Source organism: Mya arenaria, chromosome 2 (genome assembly GCF_026914265.1).
Source record: "Mya arenaria isolate MELC-2E11 chromosome 2, ASM2691426v1".
Taxonomy (NCBI): domain Eukaryota; kingdom Metazoa; phylum Mollusca; class Bivalvia; order Myida; family Myidae; genus Mya; species Mya arenaria.
Genome location: NC_069123.1, coordinates 2,062,772 through 2,085,000, shown reverse-complemented (window position 1 = coordinate 2,085,000; position 22,229 = coordinate 2,062,772). Strand labels below are relative to the sequence as shown.

The 22,229-nt window shown below is 33.1% G+C and overlaps 1 protein-coding gene across 1 annotated transcript in view; it reads right to left on the bottom strand.

Moving 5' to 3' along the window:
• Nucleotides 1-3,667: 3,667 nt before the first annotated feature.
• Nucleotides 3,668-22,229, bottom strand: part of LOC128202829 (uncharacterized) — a 76,802-nt gene continuing 58,240 nt past the window's right edge. The window contains exons 46-65 of the mRNA XM_052903987.1: nucleotides 21,806-22,063; nucleotides 21,361-21,560; nucleotides 19,899-20,063; nucleotides 19,600-19,692; nucleotides 19,068-19,271; nucleotides 17,346-17,595; nucleotides 16,029-16,119; nucleotides 15,616-15,721; nucleotides 15,026-15,187; nucleotides 13,829-13,990; nucleotides 13,092-13,256; nucleotides 12,575-12,736; nucleotides 11,903-12,073; nucleotides 10,525-10,701; nucleotides 7,947-8,120; nucleotides 7,144-7,326; nucleotides 6,611-6,784; nucleotides 5,961-6,051; nucleotides 4,944-5,035; nucleotides 3,668-4,656 (exon numbers count right to left, since the gene is read on the bottom strand). Of these exons, the coding sequence (XP_052759947.1) occupies nucleotides 4,337-4,656; nucleotides 4,944-5,035; nucleotides 5,961-6,051; nucleotides 6,611-6,784; nucleotides 7,144-7,326; nucleotides 7,947-8,120; nucleotides 10,525-10,701; nucleotides 11,903-12,073; nucleotides 12,575-12,736; nucleotides 13,092-13,256; nucleotides 13,829-13,990; nucleotides 15,026-15,187; nucleotides 15,616-15,721; nucleotides 16,029-16,119; nucleotides 17,346-17,595; nucleotides 19,068-19,271; nucleotides 19,600-19,692; nucleotides 19,899-20,063; nucleotides 21,361-21,560; nucleotides 21,806-22,063 (3,400 nt within the window). The 3' untranslated portion in view covers nucleotides 3,668-4,336. The remainder of the gene's footprint in view (nucleotides 4,657-4,943; nucleotides 5,036-5,960; nucleotides 6,052-6,610; nucleotides 6,785-7,143; nucleotides 7,327-7,946; nucleotides 8,121-10,524; nucleotides 10,702-11,902; nucleotides 12,074-12,574; nucleotides 12,737-13,091; nucleotides 13,257-13,828; nucleotides 13,991-15,025; nucleotides 15,188-15,615; nucleotides 15,722-16,028; nucleotides 16,120-17,345; nucleotides 17,596-19,067; nucleotides 19,272-19,599; nucleotides 19,693-19,898; nucleotides 20,064-21,360; nucleotides 21,561-21,805; nucleotides 22,064-22,229) is intronic.

Genomic DNA, 22,229 nt, shown 5'->3' with positions numbered 1-22,229 from the left:
ATCAAATTGATATTTTCACTGTTGTTATTTCACTGGTTAAACCCCCATATTTCATCGAAAAGCATGAAAGAAATATTTTTTTTATTTCAGCGTTAAATCGTTTTTGTTGACGAATGTCATGAATATCATAAGAAACTTGTTCGCTCTACTGGCGATTTTACATTGAAATCAACAATTGTTGTGTTTTTTCATGTTTTTTAAGTTTTATTTGTGTTTAAATTTATATTCTAACTACCCTTTTTTGAAGAGTGTTTTCTACGCCACTACCCGTGGGACGCTCCTCACGCAAAGTTATATCTGATGACATGGCTGTCAATTTTCTATTTCCGGTTAGTTGAGAAAATGTTCTCCGATGTTTTTTTATTATAAGTTTTTTATACACTAGTTTTTTAGAGCAAACATTTATTTACATTAATCAATGAACTTTTATTAATTCATGTATGTTCCAAATAAAGGAGGTTTATACTCGAAATCACCTTAAACAGGACATGAATACATGACCGAATTACTACGCCTCCATTTATGGAATGTAAAACTGAATGGTCGCACTTGTTGACAAAACAATTGCGTATAATCATTGTATAAAAGTACTGATCTTAGTTTTAGAGCTTGTTTCATGATATATGGGTATTAATTCTTAACTGTCAGAGATCAGTCTGATTCGCTTGAAGACGGGCAGGTATTTTTTTCAGTAAAAGAGTGAATACCACGCTAGATTGTGACAAATTGCGGTGTGGTTGGGGTAAAACCTTCAGCTTATCTGTTAGTAATTGTGATAATTTTCCGGAAGTTCGTATTACGTTCAAACATTTAAATAAGATATTTATGTTCGATCAATTGGATTCGTCTGAAATTTGCTGTGTGTTAAAGCAAATGTTCGAACCTTTTGGTTTAAAGTTAAAGAAAACGTTTGAAAAAAAATAAGGATAACAATTTTTCTAATAAACGTTAAGTTGTTTGTTTTCCAAATGTAGCTTTATTTAAACTCATACAACCTTTTTTAAAATTTCAAATTATTATGTTGGCATCATTTTCTGGTTCGAACGTGACCAATTTAGTTTTGATCAATGGGAGATAACTAGAATGGATTGTTATGTGGATCCAAAAGTGTTCACTCTTTAGTTTGCAGTGAATGTATTGCAGTGAAAATATTGCAGTGATGATATCAAATTTTACTGTTGTTATTCGACTTATAAAACAGCGTGTTACTTCTTAAAGTTTTTTTTCTGCTAACAAAATGCTAAACTGTAACTATGCCAATGCTTACAAATATCGTCAAAGGCGAACGTCAAAATTGTGGAATATATAATCAGACATTTTGACTGCATCATTCTTTGAACTTAATCAAATGATTTACTGAAGCAATAATACGTAAAGAGTTAGCAAGTATTATATGCACAAAGCAAAATAATCACGACATAATTGAGAGGAAGTTCTAAAGCTTACACCATGTCTTGTTTTTATGTTTCGCACATATACCAACAGTGTAAAATAACAATGTTTGTATGCATTGTGCTACTGTACGAACGTGTTTGAAAATGTTCACAAGTCTGCGGTCAGATTGTTAAAAAGAGAATAAGATCATTCCTCCGATTATTTTTCTTAGTTTAATTGCAACTCGAGGCAAAGGATGTAAATAAAATAAAAGTATAGATATACAATTGAAAAAAAAAATCCAATTCTATATTAAGAATTCACACATACTATTTTATATAATCGTGTGGAAACTGCCGTTATAAATTGTATGTATACGATAAGTTATAGAAAACTACAATATAGTCTTTTTTGCCATTGTATATCAGAACGAGACTTGCTCGTGTTGTCAATATTTAGTTATACCATGATTGATTAATGGCATTTTATTTTGATATAGTATAAACATTGATAAATATATCACACCTGATACTTGCTATGCCACTATTTCAAGATTTTTGCAATTAACAGTGACTATGGTCAAACCATGTGCTGTGAATTTTGAACGTATGTCTGACCCCAGTCACTTTCAACATATGCCATGTTTTCGGTGAAAATTCCCCAAAACGTCACTAGCTATTTTCAACCCCCAATAATAAATATCATAAAATTGTACGCTGCATTGTATTGATCAAACGCATGCCATTAAGGGTTATGGTCCATAATTTCGTAAAATGTTTGCTGTTTTATATAAAAAAACAGATGCAATATATAAATGATTCAATGTTTGTATTAACAAGTCAAGATATATACAGTAAAACTGCGGTTATTTGAAAAGGCGGTTGTTAAAAAATCTGCAGTTGGTCTAGGTCAAAGCTTAGTACCGACAATGATTCCTTCGTTTTTCTTATACAAAATACTGACACTGGATCGCAATCTAAACAAGTCGAGTAGTCGTGCATCATTGCGGATTCCAAATACACCAATTATGCGCAAAATCGAGGTCATTATTTTATTGTATCATTGTTTTGGAAAAAGATTGTAAGAGATTTCATAACAGACTAAAATGGAACTTTGGGTCGTTCGAAACAACGGATCACTCGAAATTTTAGCTCGGCCGCCGGCGTCCTTGAGCAATCGCAGTTTTACTGTACAAATACATCACTACGGCGGAGAGTGGGTCTAACTCGCTAATCGTACTGTACTCGTCAAACAATATATAATACATGTATGAGCCAAAGCCCTCCATCCCCTTACAGAAAATAATAAATATATATATATATATAAATAATAATGTTTTTTTTCGGTAATGCGAGTAGCATTTGAGACCGTTTATAACACTAGTGGCTTATCTAGAGGTCACTGTGGATTATCTAAATTAGTAAAGAACACATGTGCGCAGCATATTTAACTCCCAAATGTTATCTTATAGTATATACCTGAATTAAGCAAGACTTGTTAAAGAATTGATGAATTGAAATTAAGTTAATTGTGATTATTAAACATGATATTTATCAAATTCATTAATCATTTCAAACACTAAAAGTTTTTTTTTAAGTTTATAGAAATCGTTGTTCGGATTAGTTTGTAATGAAAGCAGTATTTGCATTTGCCCTTAAAATCTCAACTTAACATTTTTGTTATAGTTAACATTTATGCAACATTGTTATTTTTTTTTTGGGGGGGGGGGATTTTTTTGTTTTTGTGTAACAAACAATTAAGAACATATTCTGTATTATCACAGAGATTTTTGCATATGTTGTGTCAGAGTTGCTTTGGTACAAATAGTTCATTACATATAATTCATGTCTTCATTGTAGGGTTAGGGATTTTTGTTTCATTATTATTAGTAATTGAATAAAATTAATGTTTGACCATGATTTACCATCATATTCAAATGAATTTTCCCATTCAATTCTCTTAAAAATACAATTAGACCTGATTGTAATACTCTTCTTTTGTTTGTTACATATTCTTTATATGCGTTTGTATACTTTATCTCAGATGCATATTAGCTCTATTTAAGTTGAAATGAGTAGGCCAACTCCAAACTTTGGTATAAAGTAAAATGCATTATATATAATGTATGCCATATCATTGTAGATGTTTGTGTATATACTTAATAAATTGCCAACAATAGGCGGACGCCTGAACCACTAGGCCACGGAGACGGTTAAAGAAAACAAACAACACACTTCATATATTATATATAAACTAAGGGTGTTTATTAAGGATCGTTAGTTGCCGCCTTGGAACGGTCAGTAAAATGTAGACGAAGGAATACAATTCAGAGTACCTAATGCATTTTTTTTTCAAAGATATGATGAAGTTATTGTTTGATACTATACATATCTTACACAGTCTGACTTAGCAAATATATGGTTTAAAACTGTTTGATCAAACAGTTTCATTATGAAAAGCATCATTGTAACTGTAAATAAAACACAATATATATATTTGCTAATTTGCTAAAATCTTCTTCCAGGTGATAACCCTGCCATATAAGTAGGTTATCCTTAGCAAATGTTTTGGTTGTAAGTAAGTTCTGTATAATACATTATAAAGCGTTGAAAAGCCATAAGTATTAAGCATTAATGAATAACAACTTCATAAGAATTGTTGATGGACCAAACGAGAATAGGAGTTCTTAATGAGAGATCTCATAAACTTTACTAAAATATGATTATTTTCCACATGCATATTTAGAGCAGTAATGCACGATGTAAGTGAAACAAGAAATGAAAATAATTATAAATTTTGATTTATACGTCCATTTATGCATTTAATGGAACAAGTGAAACATTGTTTGAATGTTTTTATGATCATCATTCAACACAACTTGAAATTGAACTCCATTTTCAAATGGAGCACACCATCAAATTGACAGACTTGTCTCAATCTGTAAAATCGGAAGTCCAATAATTTACAAAACTGATGTATTACTGTGCCCTTCTTCGTTTGTGTTGTCGGATATGTTCCTGAGTTGCAATGGAACCAGATACCCAATGGAATCATGCGAGTACAGACAAAGATATTCTTTGTCTTTGTCATTTGAACTATCCACGTCTAGTTGAGTGTAGACATCTCTTTCTGAAGAGGCAGTATCAGTATTTTGATCATGTATACTGCTTCCATTTGCATTAGTGCCAGTACTTGCTTGAGCATCTCCTGTTACTGAAACGTTTAGGTCCGCAGGAATGACGTAATATTCGTCTGTACTAGTCGGTATGTCATTTTCTCCGTCTGCAACAAACATAAATATTTATCTAGACAGACGGTGAAGATATTTATTTTTCCGTTTTTCATGATAAACCAATATAATAACGTGATGCATGGGCATCTAAAAGTTGCAAGTGTTGCACAAAAAACAGTCTCAATCAATTCAAGGCTACTGCTGTCATGATTTTTTTTAGTTTGTACTTTCGCATGATCGTTTTAGTAGAATTCAATCACAATTGATCAATATACAATACAAAGATGTTTGGACATATTTATGAATATAAAAACCCCGTTGTAGAATATAATCATACCATGCAATATATTATAAACGTTCATCGGATTAGAAGCATCAGTCATGTCGGAACTTTCTTCTTCCGGTAACTTCTTGTTCCTGTTTCTGAGTCTGATAAAATTCAATGTTATCAATATATCCTTGATGTACACTTAGTATTGATTAGGAACTCGTTACATCGTTACCCTGATAAAATGGCATGAAAGTTGAAACATACCAGTGGAGATTTTGTCCATTCTATTCAAAAAAATATTTATTAGGGGGGATTGCCCATACATGTAGTAGGTGCAGCATTAACACTAAAGTCGTTTGTATCCCTATCCATACAAACCGGTATAAAAATAAGGCTAGGACAATTTAAAATGTTATCCAGTCCTTTGTTCAAGGAATTAGACTGGTTATCTTTTGATGATATATGTCACTTTAATTTTTGACTTGTTATTAACAAGTTTTTGCATGGTCTAATGCCTGAATACTTAATTGAAGTGAATTCATTAACCAATACCACAAACAACTCATTGCGGACCGCCACCCATAATGGTTTAAGTTTTCTTTGCAGAACTAACTACAGTAAGAAGTCATTAACTTATTTTGCTAAATCTGTATGGAATTCAATACAGCTATTTATTCGAGAATCATCATCTTAAATGCATTCAAATTAGATTACAAAAACACCTTGTGACATAACAAACATTATTCCACCAGCAACAAAAGCACCTAAAATAACAGTGCAAATTGGGACTAATATGAAATAACCTTCTTAATGTCATGAATTCCAAACAGGCTAAATACAAAACATGATAAATTAGTATTCTTGCTTATCAATATCTTATTGTTTATCGGCAGAGTTTGAATATGTCTCCGCAACCATGTTGTTTTTGCTTTATTTGCTATAATTTGTGAATAAAAATGTAATACAGTTAAACATTTATATATTCAATTCGTACATTATCTACCATCTAAAAATAACCTGAGTCAATGGCAGAATTTACTATATGGTGTTTTCATATATAATTACATCCCTTACCATACATACCGGTAAATCAAGAATGCCATGACAACTATCAGCAATAATCCACCAGCGATAGAAGTACCTATGATAACAGCAGGGCTGCTTTCCTCTTCATCTTAAACCAAAATAGTTTTAGTTTATAGCGATAACAATGTTATTTGATTTATACCACTGAGTAGTTTCTTAAACAAAATAAACATATTTTAACTGCATTTTGTGAAAGAGTTGTTCCTTTTCGATTAGTTCAAATGATCATTCATTTATTTGAGCACAGTAGCTCATTTCGTCCATGCATCAGGATGAATTTCATTATGAAATATACAGTTGAATATTTTCATGAAAAAAGGGGAAACTACTACAACACTAACAACAACTACAAAAACAACAAAGACAACAACGTCATTAACTGATTTCAATCAACAGGGAATAGGTAAGTGATACATAAATTTCATGTAAGTTATACATTTTTATTCAAAACACATATCATACATCAGATTGCAGCAGTATATGTTACTTTTTATTTACATGATTTATTGAAATAATCATCAAAGTAATTTTTAAATTTTCGTATTTATTTGTTGAGAAACATAATGAATTAAACTACATTATTCTCAAGTTGAACGATATGATAACACAAGAATACGTGTTAAAGAATGGCCATAACATTCACTTACGACTGGTGCATTGGCTAGCTTGGGTAGCTCCGACATTTTGTGTTGCTGAACCGTCTGGGCATGGCGTGCATTCAGACGAAAAACTATCCAATGTATTGTCCTTGTACATCCCAATTGGACACGGTATGCAGCCGTTAAAGTCAGCGTTAATCATCCGACCCGACGGACAATACGCTATATCACATTTGATAAATTAATTTATGGCATATTTTGTGTCTTTGAAAAACAAATGTGTGTTTATTTTTACTACAGTTGATATTAAAAAGTATATTAACACTTGCAAATGCATTAATTGAAATGTAAAAAAGTGTATATATCTCTACTTTTTCAAGGCAGAAACTACGTATGTAATAAAACCGTCCATACAACATAGACCCACAAAAATGTTATCAAACCGCCAATATAACATAGACCTTCAGAAATGTATCAAACCGTCTATACAGCATAGACCCGCAAAAATTATCTGCTTTTCATTAAATCAAATGTTGATGACCAGTTTACCAATATATACGAATAATATAACAATTACTTACCTCTACATTCTTCTACACTACTTGCACCGGTTCCCTCAGTTCCCCGAATCACACAAAGATCACACTCATCGGTACAACTCAGGCATTCTGTCTCGGATGTTGGGAGTTTCTTGGTTGAAAATGTATCTATCGGGCATTCGGTACAGGCACCGTTCAAGATGTATTGCCCCGCAGTGCAAACGGCTGTATGCAATATGAAATTATACATTGACTTATTATTATTATCATTATTATTATTATTATTATTATTATTATTATTTATTATAATTATTATCATTGTTATTATTATTATTACTATTATTATTATTATTATTATTATTATTATTATTATTATTATTCCTATTTTTGTTATTGACGATAAATGTTTTTTTGTGTCATGATTGAGTAGATTTTAGTTTTGGTCTGTTTATTACTTTCAACTATTCATTTTCCTTGATTCGATTGTGACGAAAGTCAACGTCTTATAAAATCACGCTCAACTCTTCATCCTTGGTAGAAACCAGCACTGGTGTCCATTTTGAAAGACCATGAGTAGATATATGTGGTTGGGATCGAAAAGACAACCTCTTTTGTGAGAGGCACACACATAAACACTACACCACTTTTAGCTAATGTTGATAGAAAGATGTGAATAAATGAAAGCTTCAATGCTAATAACGCAAATCATCACTAATTTGTTGACTATTTCTGCAAACAAAACAAATAATTATACGATGAATAATTCGTGTAATTGTGTTTTGTAAATAGAGATAATGGTAATATGAACTAAAGACACATACGCGAATAAAAAAATCTAATCTTACGAATGCTACAGTTGTCTACATGTGTAGATGCCATGCCGTCGGTTGTGGTACCCACTGGACACCAAGTACACTCGGCAGCGAACCGGCTGTCCTCATTGTTTTTGTATGATCCTCGCGAACACGGATCACAACCAGTGGATTTGGCGTTGATAATGTACCCAGATGCACAGAAGGCTGAAATGAAAATTTATTAATTTGGTAGAGGCTTTAATTAGATCGAATCTTGTTATTGTAATATGTGGCAGTTTAGTTTAAACTTTACGTTTTACAACGATAATGAAGACAATATATTTATTAATTATGGAAGCATACAACTGCCGTGTTACCAGTTACCTATAAATGCATACAAGATTCAGGCGCTAACAGGTGCTGCAGTTATGATTTGCGAATTCCACTTAGTAAGTAACATATTAACTGGTTAACTAAGATTCGTGTTACCGCTTACTAAGTGAAATTCGCAAATAATAAGTAGATAACGAGTTAGAGAAATATATTTATAGATAAGTTGTCACACGAACCTTATCAAGTTAACCAATTATTATATTACTTATTAAGTGAAATTCGCAAACCATATCGAGTTAACCTGTTAGTGTCGTACTGGGCGAGTACCTAAATTGGAACAGTACCTAAATATGGAACACCCATTATAAAAGTGTTATTCCGATCCAGATCAGTTTATTTACGATTTTAATCAATAAAGACGCTTGTTTCAAATAGAAGTTCCAAAGAACACGATTCTCCGGTAAGTATTTCAAATACTGCGATCATTTAAAGTTTTTCATGTTCAAATGTCAATACATGGCACTCGGGGGAAAGATTTCATGCTTGCCACAATCACAGCATACTGGAACAGCCTGTATTTTACTAAAATCATCAAATTTTACTGACAAAAATGACAAAAAAGACAAGGTGGAAATAACATGAATTATTAATTTACTTAAACAAAACATGGAGCAATAATTCTAAGAGAATACATAAAAATAAAAAAAACGAGTTAAAACTATTCCATATTTAGGTACTCCGAGGACGAAAATGGCAGTCCTTGATTGTGCAGTTAATAAAGTACTTTTCATGCAGATTGGTGGTATCTTGAAAAATGCCATTTATATCAACCAATTGGTCTTGAATTCTAGTATGCTGATGGAAAAATTTGTAGTTGTGGTGCAAGTCTAACTAAAAATATTTCACAAATAGTGCTGAAAGTGTTCCGATTTAGGTACTCACCCAGTATAGCTTAAAAGGGGTTATGGGTGGCAGTCTTGGCAATTTCAAGTATGTTAAGTCCTATGACATTTATCTCACCAAATAAGTATCGCTAATATTAACAAGATAGCTAGATAATTATCGCGAAAATTAAGTGGTTAACACAAAACAATTCGCGGACGCTATCAGATTATCTTACGGCAGTAATATGCCACTATAACGAAAGCAAAGTCACTGTTGTGCGAGAGTGGGGTCTTTTGTTGTGGGGAAAACACGAGAATCCAGAGAAAACCCACTTTTTCGGCTAGGTGACAACCGAAAGAGCTCAAATGCGCCTAGGCCGGAAATCGAACCCGGTGACCTTGGTAAGGGGCGAGTGCGCTTACCAGGCAACATTTGGCACTTTCGACCAGAAATGTGATATAACTATTTACAATATATAATATTAATGACAAGTTGATATTTGTACATTATATAATTGTATATGTAGATGAGTTTTAATATCCCTGGCCGACGCTGTCAGCGATCTTTTTATTTGTTATGTAAAAGTGATAAAAGAGATTGATAACCTCGTATCTGAAACTGTAATGCGGTAATATTTTGATTTTAAGTTTGAGCCCTCAACATATTATTGATACCGTCTCGTGTAGTTTGGAAACATAAACAACTAACAAGTGTAAAGGACGAAGTATGGACGCAAAAATGATACGTTACTGAAAGATGGAGTGGATGTCAATGTGTGCCTGTTCTATTTGAGTTGGGACTGATGGGCATTATTGAACATGTATGTATGTGAACATGTTTTAATTACATTTCAATTTGTTCTGATCTTAAAGAAATACGGATCATCTGTTTATGAACAACTTGCCTACCATGTCTTTGAATTATAGATCGAGAAGTGAGTTTCAGCTCGATGTCTCTCAGCCTCGACTTTTCACCTACTATCCCCACAATCATAAGGTTAATTTATTGGAAAAGACCAACCTGCCTACGCATTTAAGGTCCATTGGCAAAAGTGCCCTCCGGTTATCGATCGTAAACGGACTTTAAGCTCAATGCCACCACGACCATAACCTATGACCTACTGACCTCATCCATACCAATTTTGAGATCCCTGAGCCCGAATGTCCTTCACATATTGATCGGAAATTAACCTTAATCGTAAGGACACCCTGATCATTGGCTTTGACCACTAACCACATACACTTGACCTACTAGATCAAAGTCCTTTTACTTTTCCCTTTTCATTTAATTGATCGGAAACCGTAGATACAGACGGACGGACAGACAAACAGCAGGATTTCTATATGCCGTCATTCAAGTCCTAATTCAAAATTGAACGCTATTTCCTTTTGATATTTAGTAAAATACTTACGTTTACACTCGTCGCTATTAGACACACCTGTAGCTATGGTTCCGGTTTCAAATATGCCATCCTTCTGACATAGTTGGCACTCGATGCTTGAATAAGGGTGATCCATTGTTTGATAAGTATCTATTGGACATTTAACGCATCCATTCTCAGTATTGATCTCTCCAGGTCCACATTTATCTGTTGATCATAAGCGCAATTATATGACCTATCAAATAATATATAGTAAAAGGTGAGTTTTTTACATATCACCAAAGTGTGACTTAATGATCTTGAGTTTTTATCCCACTCTCTTAAATGTTTAATGGAAACTTTAAATCGTTTACTATTTACATATCATATCACACACCATAGAAATGTATTTGAGTGTACTTGCAAGTAATTTTGCAAGTCAATCACCGGTGTTAATTTAATGGTATCAATGGCCTTAATATATCCAGTTTAACGGCATCAATGGTCTTAATATATCCAGTGTAACTGTATCAGTAATATTAATATACCTAGTGTCACGGCATTAATGCCTTTGCATACCAAGTGTAACTGCATCAATGCCTATGCATAGCTAGTGTAATGGCATCAATGCCTTTGCATACCAAGCGTAACAATGCCTATGCATAGCTAGTGTAACGGCATCAATGCCTTTGCATAGCCAGTGTAACGACATCAATGCCTTTGCATACCCAGTGTAACGACATCAATGCCTTTGCGTACCAAGTGTAACAGTATTCAGGGTCTGTATTTACCCTGTGGTACTATATAAAGGACATTTATATATCAATATTAAAGGTATAATGGATCTTAATATAATATAAGAACCTTCATATTTCCACTGAAACGTGCTATTGACCTCTTTTTATGCAGACTATCGATATTAATGACCTTTATACACAGTATAATGGATCAAGGGCCTTTATACAAGTGTAGCGTGTCAAGGACATTTGTATTCCAGTGTAATGGTACCAATGACATTTATATACATTGTGTGACGATATCGAAGACCTTTATGCAATCAATATAAGGTGATATTCAGAGAAACGTGAAGAGGGCCTTTATATAGCCAGTGTTACGTGTCAAGAGCAATTATATACATGTAACCTGTGTTATGGTATTAATGACCTTTATATACCAGTTTGTACGTGCAAAGGGTCTTTATATACTCAGTGGTATAGTTTCAAAGGCTTTTTGTCCTCAAAGCATGGGACAATTTCTGGAATTAAGATATTTTAAAACATATATATATTTTTATATATATATATATATATATATATATATATATAAAATTCCTGTGTTTTCATAAGAACCTGTTTATATTTGCATTCACTTTTTTCTTATGTATAAGTACGAACCATGTTATTGTTCATTGAAAAACAAAACTACTTACGGATTGAACATTCAGATTCCGAGGAAGATCCTGTCGTTTCTGTTGTTTTTCCAGTACTGCATTCTTGACACGCATTGAACTTGTTAAGACCAACATTAGCCTTGAAGAATCCCCGTTCACAGCTAGCACAATTTGTACCTGCATTTAACTCTTGGCCAGCAGGGCAGTAAACTATAGATGAAATAATATATGCAATCAATTACTATTGATACGATTTATGTAACGTCATCTGCGCTGATGATCAAATCCCGTGTAATCATTTATTTTAATCTTAAAACTGTATTTCTTCACTATCCTTTACCTCCTACAAAGGCACATTTTTAACTTATTTGTTTAAGAAAAGAAATCCATCTTACAAAGTTTACCTTCATAGTTTTCATATTTGCTGTTGACGTTAAAAATAATTTTATACGCATACTTATTAATCCAGTCCTTTATTAAGCTGTTTTCACTAATTTCTGTCAATCTTTGAAAGTTAATGTATCAAAAGGGATGCCCAAATTTGCATACGCTTCTGTGTGCACATGTTTTGAATGTTTGGCCAAGGTACAAAGAATGTGTACGATGGCGACACTTTATCGAAAACAAAGTTCAATCTAAGAAAGATATAAAAGGCATTACAATTCCCAGTTAAAGACATCGCCTTTAAATAGTAAAGTCGAAAGTCCTTACATTCACAGAAAGAGTCATTTTGAGCGCCCATGTCTCTTGTTGAAAAGTCGGAAGCACACACTTTGCATTGTAATTGGTACATTTCATCTTGATAATAGCCAAAATCACATGGCTGGCAAACGCTTGCAGTAACATTCCAAAATTTTCCAAGATCGCAAATATCTGTAAAAGAAAGTTAAGCGAGTTTAACAAAACACAAAACATATTATGTATTGTTATATAATCTAGCTATAACTTTTAAAACATTTTACATAAACCGAGATACCTAACCGTGAACCACTTTTCTATTGAATGTCATATTTTCTGCTTCATGTGCATTCAGCATTATATATCATTAATTCTTCTACTGGTAAATATTACATCATATTCGCTTATTTCTAAACAAGTTCATAATTACAACATGTTACACGGTGTCTTTGTGTGTGTAGTAGGAACTATTTTTTATTATTTTTGTGAATAGGTTAATTTGGTCATAATTGCCAGAGGGGAGGCAAACAATACGGTTTACAAAATTTACCCATGTCACAGTAGCTCGAGTCCATTGCAATAGTATCCTCCAAGGTGTACTTTCCATCTGTACAAGGAATGCAATCGTCTTGGGTACTCCTAAACGTCCCTCTGTCACATCGAACACATTCCGTGAGGTTTTGGGGGTTTCGAACATAACCAGGCAAGCATTCCTCTGCAAGTACCATTTATGCTATTTTAACTCCACGTAAATAAGTATAAACATTACCTATAATAAACTTGTTTTGATTTTAAGAACGTGTGATTCCGATTGTATTATTGTGTTTCTGATGTCTTGTTTATAGCAATTCACAAATTATTTGCCTTTTAAACATGTGCCAGGTCGTGTTAGTTTAACAAGGGAGTCACAATAAAACATATCATTTCTACTATCGATTTTTAAAAAGGGCTCATATTACGGATCAAGTTCTTCGGTTGTACTCCACAGTTACCGTTTTACCCCGATATCAAGTTTGCAACGTTAAACAAGTTCGACTAGCTTTCAACAATGATGTTGCAAAACGCTTCTTGTACAGTGACGTATTTGTGGTACTATCTTACAGTGTTACTTCATCCAAGCATGTGTTCAATTTAAAAGGTTAATTTAGAGGTTTTCCAGTCGAACACCAGAAGAATATGTGTCATATAACTTTAAATATTCTTCTTTAAAGTGAGTATTATGTATCATTTGTCAAATATGTTTACATGTTAAAGTATTATACATGTTTTTCGCCCTCTGTAATTTACCTGTACAATCATCAATGCTGGTAGAACGATTTCCGACTGTCTTATATCCTAATTGACAGGGAAAACAGTAGTGCTGCCCAGTCATGTTCTGGAAGTAATGTCGCTTACAATCCACACATTGTTCCACGTCAACATCATAGTATATTCCAACTGCACATTTTACTGAAATTAATATCTTATTTAACACTGTATTTAAACGTTTAACGCGCATGCCCTCATAGACATTTACAGGTATTTTGTCAGATTAAAGGTCTTAGTAATAAACAAATTGTAAGATGCAAGTATTTTTGTCATTGAGATGATGTATATATCTTTTCATCCAGAACATCTATAAATAGATAAAACGGATTTATTGACATCAAATACCCTTTTTACAGTTTTGCTCTATACCTAACCCTCCTTGATGAACATATCAAGTTTTTTTATAGATAGTATCTATGCACTGTGCTGTTTGTGGAGTTTTGGGCTGTTCTTCCATGTTTCTTGTTTTATTTTTTTGTTTTTGTGTTCTATGTCTTTGGGGTTTACCCAGTGCCATTAAACCGGGTTTATGTTTAAACATTTTGCTACTGAGCTTGTTTCTGTAGTTACATAAGTATTCATATTGGTTTAATTGGAAATATTAAACAGATTAAACATTTAAATAATATTGCTGTATACTTATTATTAAAAATACAAACCAAGGGAAATATAATTATCCAGCATTTGTAACCATTTTGCAAGGCCACTTTAAGGTAAAAACCCCACTGAAGATGAGGTTTCTAGACAGGAAGGAAATACGAAAATATTTAACTGTTTGCAAATAAACTAAGAAAAAAGTGGCACGGTCTTAAATCATTGTGAATTGTCCTGATGACGAAGTCATGCTTTACACTCCAAACCAGAACAGGAACACTCCACATTTTCAACAGGTTTGAAGTCACCGCCTCATATTCGCATTCACAGTTGAAACTACGGTGGGTTGACAATCAATGTAATAGCACCCAAATGGTAAGCGGAATCTTAATATTTAACTTAAGCTGTTTCGACGTGATACATTATCCATAAATGGCGGTCTCAAATCATTGTGGATTTGGGAAGAGTTAACATCGCAACTATTCAATGCTTACACATCGAAATAATCCTTCAATTTGTAAACAGTAATATACGAATATAATTTGTCTATATAAAGTGCACTTGATTTTAATATGGGCTTACTTATACAGTCATTCGCTTCCCTAGCTCCGCGGAAATTCGTCCATTTGTCATTCCTACAAGGAATGCACTCTGTTTGCGCAATGCCGTTCTGATAATGCCCATAATCACAGAGAACACACTCTTTTGTCTCTAAGTCGTACCTCCAACCAGGGCCGCAGGGCACTGTTAAAAGTATAGATTTATAGACATACATTTGCTGTAGATGGCTTTAAATCAGTATGGCAGTATGGTAAATTTGGGAGGGGGGTCTCTTAATAAATAATCAAGGTCATGTTGGCCCATACAAAAATTCGTTGTGGGCTGGTATCTAATATTAGTCGTAGATTAATCTTAGAACGATAAAGCTAATCGGATAACTTATTATCATTAACTGACTAATAGAGTGAATGAAGTCAAGATATGTGACCATAAGATTAACTTAATTTGAATATTGAATACCACCCAGGTCCTGTTTAGCCAAATGGCAATCTAGGTTTTATAATAATTGAAATAATACGAAAAAAGTAGTTTGCAAAAGACAATACGAAATTAATGCAAAGTTTTCACTATACAATAGAAAAGCAAACTGAAATGAAAAATATTGAAATTACCACAAACTCTGGAATTATCGCTTATCACGAGAGCGAAACCATCCTCACAGACCTTTTTCATGCTGATTTCAACAGTGTCTTCGAGTAAGGATGCACTAGCTATTTCCTTCAAAGTAAATTTGTTTCCAGTTAGGTAAGGGGCATTAACTCAACAATTAAAAGAGTCAAATTGATATGCCTTGCCCAGCACTTGTATCTCGGATCTGGCAATTTAAATATCTTGAACAAATTTATTTCATAGTTATGGTTACATCGACACCTAGACTATGACAGTACATGGATTTTTTTCTTCAGATTCAATACAACCTGATTTTTACTTAAGTTTTGTAAAATGTTGATTATTTAACGTATTTTTTTTTATTTTCTATGATTCATATTGAGATTTTAAAGTTTGACAAATGATATAAATATACCTGCATGCCCAAATCTTTTTCTAACAGGATGATAATCCTGAGCGCATCTAACACGGACGTTTCTCCACCACCAACAGCAGTTATCGTATTGCTAAAGAAGTAAAGCGTTTCTTTCGAACAATCATCTTTGCATACAATGATTGTTTTATTTGATGTGACAACAAAGCTACTAAATCCCGAACGTTAAAATTGTGCCCCGGCCCAGCCAGTCAATTTTTAAGAACTTTGATAAAGATATTGATAATGTCAAGTACAAGAATAAGATACTCGCTATAGATACCATGAATTAATTTGCAGCCCATTATATTTTAAAATGCTTGAGCACCGCACTTGTTGATTTCAGAACATAATCTGGCATTAGTTGAAAAGGCAATAGTATTTATCTCTAAATTCAAAGACAATGACCCTCAACAATTAAGAGATAATGCAACGATGATGAAACATTGCCCTATTTTGTTTGGTCTGCCAGCAAAGAAAATACAAAAGTGGGGGTAGGAGAAAACATTAAGCGTGATACCTAGACCAAACCACGAGTGTCAGATGTGCCATGTACGTATTTTTTTTAAATCAATGGTGAAGTAGCCCGAGTCCCAATAACTGAGCACAGTAGTGTCAATGGCATATTCTTATATCCTGTTCGATCTGCTGTTATTGACAACCATGATAAACAAAACGCCCCCACCCACCACACGGCCAAGACATCACACTCTGTAACTTTTGTTTGGACATCCACATCAAGTCTTGTCTAGGTAGACTTTGTTTTGACACTCGCAGTACTAATTGAAGAGACTTATATCAGTGTATCAAAAGTATTTAAAAACAATACGTTATTTCAGACAAACGGTGTCGGGGTACAGTGGGATTATTAAATGCATAGCCACAAGCTAAAATGATATCACGCCGCTAGTGTCATAACTTATCTAACACTTCTAATAATACATCTGTATATGTTTCTAAATCAATAAGTATTGCTTACATTTCACAAATTATTACCGTACCATGAATGTACGTGTTCTTGCAAAATGTCGTGTATTTGACCTCTACGACTTTACATTATTTCGACTGTGAATACTCTCGAGTATGTTCCCGGGGCAAAAATCAGTTTTGTGTCTTCTTTAATAGTCCAAAAGGACGTCCCACTAGTTGGGATCAAAGCCACGTCCTCTGGGTTAATAGGCGGACACATCTATACCATTATACCACTAGACCGATCTCATCCTTAAAAGCAGTAGTGAACAACTTTATGCGATGAGCGCAATCTAGACAGGAATATCTGATGATGATGCATAGTAAGAAGTTATCTAACACTTTACTCACCTTGCATATGTAAGAATGAATCCAACTTCAAACATATTGGTATTGCTGATGCAGGCTGCTTTTGTGATTGCTAGGTTATCACACATGGCACCTGTGCAAAGTCCCGTCCACTTTTCACCATTAACATTGTTCATTAACACATCAATCAATCTATTAGTAACATGAGTGTTAATTTTTTTTAAGTTTCCACAAGGTATCACTGTTTCAAATTTCATCATGCTTGTGACTGCATACATTGGGTCCCCTCTGACTGAAATCAATCATAATAATCATCAAACACCTTCTTATATTGACATACATTTTTTGTATTGTGAAAATTGGATATTTTTATTATCTTATGAAATTTGTAAAAATTTACCTTACACCAATTTTAGATTTTTGTCAAAAGGAACTATACTTATGTCGATTAGGTCTTTTAAAATCCATTCTCAAGATATTAGTGAATACGGGCGAAAATACTTAAAAATCAATTAAACAAAACGTATTTTATTGTCAAAAACCTTAAACTTGAGCATTTATCTCATTTTTGTATCTACAAGAAATATCTTATTCTACAATTATGTACACCTCTGAACGTTAGTTGTTTAATGGAACATTGTAACTAATTTACATTTCTGAGTATAAGGTTCAAACTCTGACTCCTGACGTTAGTGCATAAGGGCCTTCGGTCCCATATCAACTTACATCTTGAATCTGAGTTTAAGACCCTGTGCCCATGATTTCGAACAGTCGCAGGCCCGAGTCCGAAGGTTTTGTAAAAATATATAAAGATCTTTTTGAATCAAAAAAACATTTATTTCTTAAAATGTCCTGTTTATCTTAATATTTTAAAAATAAACTTACCAATGAAATATTGTTAACATGCTTCTTGTAGGGATTTTGCTATTTATATATACTTTGCTATGCAACATAGAAATGTTTCACTTCAAGGTTTGGAAAAATGTTATAATGTGTGTTAATAGTTGTTTTAGTCATTTGTGTATTTTGTGCGGTAATGACTGTACTTTTTTCACATCTGAAATTGCTCGTGTTCTCGGGGTCGTTTGGATTCCATTTGTTTTTTTAAGGAATGTCAGTTTCAACCAGTAAAAGAATAAAGCAAAGTTCATCATTAATACTCAAATACTGCTGAATTTTAGTTTCGATAATAGTAAAGTATACAACCTTCGCACGACGTTCTGGTGTAGTAATGAGTTGAGGAACGTTAACGAAAAAGAATTATTTTTTCCCGAAATGTCAGGCAACCATTTTAATTCGTTTTTTGTTACTCAAGATTTAAAAGAAGAAAGATGTTCAGTTAAGTAGTTAAAGTAGTAAAGTAATTTTATTTTCCGATAAACAATATATGCTTTTAAACAGAAACAATCACTGCAAAGCTAAGTATTTTGAGTATATTCACCTCAAAAGATATTCATTTTGTTGAAGGACTTTTCCTCAAATGTAAATGCTTTTTGCGCTAAAACCTGATGAAATCTTATTATATAAATTTTGCTCAAATCGTTAATACATCTTAACATGTTTCAAAGGACAGATGTATTATGTTTGTTAAATATTAAACCTTAAAACCAGCTTTTGCATTGTGGAAGGCCCTTAAGAACACTTGCAAAAAAAGGAAAAGGAATTGTTAAATGCATTTTGTTCAAATAATACAATAAAAAACAACAACATTTCAACTTTCAATCACGTTTTAATAAAAAAAGGTAAAGAAAACGCATGCCATACTTGTACATCCCGGAAGGACGAGATCATCATACGGTTTTGTTGTATCCCATACGCCAAGCGTTCCACAAGAAATATATTTAGGAACAGGTGCAAAAAGTGCTTCATTTGGATCTAAACACGTGAGATCACACACGGCGTCTGCATTTGAAGGACATACTTCTCTTAGGGTGTTGTCTGATCGAGCTGCTGGACACACGTCGTTGTCTTTGAAAAGCGATTTTATTACAAATTATGATCTCGTCATTTTTTGCCTAAGCTATTTTTGATATCTAACTGCCTCATTTTAATATACTGTAAATTTAAAAAAAAAATATAGTTTTCCCAAAAAGAGCAGATTACTAAAAATATTTACTTTTTCAAATAGAAATGGTAAAAAACATAGCTTGTATCAACAAGAAATAATAATGCATTAATACAAATTAAAAGAAACACTTGATAAGCGTTATCAACTTTATCTAGAAGTTCTGTATTATATCATTACGGGTACTGTTATTGAAATGTATACACTTCAACGATAAATGGTTAAGCTTACATTTTACCACAAGCTGCACTCTGCATTCTCCGTAGTTGAGGGTGTTACTATTCATACCGACAACAACTGTTTCATAGAATCCCCAAGTCAAACCTTAAAAAAATAGTAATTTAAGTTAGCATTAGGTAAATGAAATACAACAAAACAATATATGTCACACATCACAGAAAGTTTTGCACAAAGTCAAAAGTTGAGGAAAGAAAGAACATTATTTTGATCAATATTGCAATTACCTTTTAGCTTGACTATTCGAAGAAAAAAAAATAAGGCATTACTACACGCTCAGGAGGACAACTTACTTGGTGGAAGGGAGTGTTTGAATGTTAGAGTTTCATTGGTGTTTTCTTTGACCTCCTCAATCTTGCCGACAAATGTATCCCTGTCTACAACTCTTTCAGCAGACACATGCATTATGTTTTCAAAACCATCACAGTTTATCTGCGGGAAGTGTATGTTCGGATCGTCTAAAACAATCAAACCAGATTTGTTCACGAGTTTTGATCAGTATCACACCACGGGAGAATATTTAATTTATTGGGAAATTGGTCATTTTAATTTTATTTTATAACAAAAGTATTGTAAAGGAATGTACATTTTGAAACTTAATTGGAGATGATTGTCAAAAAGTCAAACACACAATAATTACATTGCAGTTTAAAGAATCAATGACAAGTTCGAGAGCAGTCAGACGTAGCATTTAAAAACAACTATGATATCAAGTTTGAAGTGATAGTTCGTCAGTGGCTGCTTTTGATTGTGAGTCATGTACTGTTCCACACACCAAATATATAATTTAAGTTTCACCGTAGTTACAGTTCATAATCACTCTTGTTTAATGTGACATCTACTTATAATCCAATAACAAGCAGTCTTTAAATTGTCCATAAACATAATTCAATCGTGGAGGGAGTTTACACAGCCTCTTTTGAATGTTTTAACACTATCAAAATGCAAAATCCTTTTGCGAACAGTAAGTAATAATGCCCATCGTATTATCCGGTTCGGAGCAAAAGTACTAACATGACAACACTAATAGTAGAGCCATAATGATTAGCATTAGAGATTGAAATAGTCACAAGTACGCACAAATACCTCAAACATCTCTCTCTTATAACTGAATCAAGCAGTGTCATTGTTTTGGAAACCTTTGTGATATATTCTCATTTTGATAAGTTCTTACACTTTTAAAATCATTTATCTTAATAATGTTTGTTAAAACATTTTATACGTGCAAGGGAGTAATTTGGCATTATGAAATAAAAAACAAACCTCTTACGATATTTCTATAAATTAGAATAAACATGAAATTAGGACTGTTCTAGACATAGGGGCAAGGTGAAAAATTGGCAAGTAGTGATCAAAAATCATGAAAAGGCAACGAAATTTATATATTACATGATTCTCTTAAACCAAAAAGAGACATCCTTCTTCATTGCATTTCTTGCCAAAGAGAATAAAAACATTTTTATTAATGAAGATATTACTTTTATTGATTTTGTTGTTAGATGCACGCGTTTCATTATTATAATCACACTAGACTTAATGAAATGACTAGTCGTTATTTAAAAATCAAACAATCGATTGCATTTGCTCTGTTGATTAAATTTCTGAACAGAACATCTTACCAGGCCTTAAATGTAAAACAGAGAATGGAATTAATGATGCAACTTTTCCATTTTTAACAACATACTAATTGCCTTTAATGCAAGAAAGCTAACAAATGTCTAAATATTTCATTTGTTTGCATTATCTTGTTTTTACCTAGAAGATTATGCTGCAGCCGTTCTGTCAGACGAATCCCTGAGGTCTTAGGGTCATAGTTCCACCATCCTTGTATAGGATTAACAGATGGTTGAGTACCAACAGACGCTAGTGCAAAATCGCGGCTCGTTAAAGTTACGTCCCATACAGATACATCCTGATATTCGGCTAGATTCAAATAGCCAAGAGATATCTGCACGCTTAAAATAACAAGTAGAAAACATTGAATTACGACTTGATATTCAGATACGAATGTACTAGCTTTTATTACAATAATATATCAACATTTCTTTAAAGTAGTCATTAAAACTACCCTATTTAATATCTTTAAAATCTACAGATGGAGGCAAAATATAAAAAAAAAATGAGTCTTCCTTAAAATATAGAACATAACTTACTTTATATACTGTTCATAATCTGAAATAAAGTATACTATAAAACATACTTCTTTTCCCCCGCCGGAGGGGATACAACTTCAACAGCATCGTCTATCGTGATGGCATCTAAAGTGGCCGACAGCATACCATTCTCAACTATTGCAATACCAAAATGATGCCAACTCCCATCACCCAGTTCACTTCCAAAATCTTCGTTAAACGTGACACCCAACCAGGAGGACGTGTCATTTTTTACCCAAATTCCTCTGCGACTAACGGATATCCAGTACATATAATCCTGATAGTTTGGATGTAATGAATTTTGCCTGAAAAGATTAACAGAATAGCATTATAAAACGTTCTTGAAATAATTAATCCATTTCTACTTCTAGACGAAAAGGCATGACTTAATTATCAAAGGCACAGTTTAAGTACTTAATACATCTGCTTTTAGTTTCATCACTAATATTTGAACTAGTTTATGTTATGGCC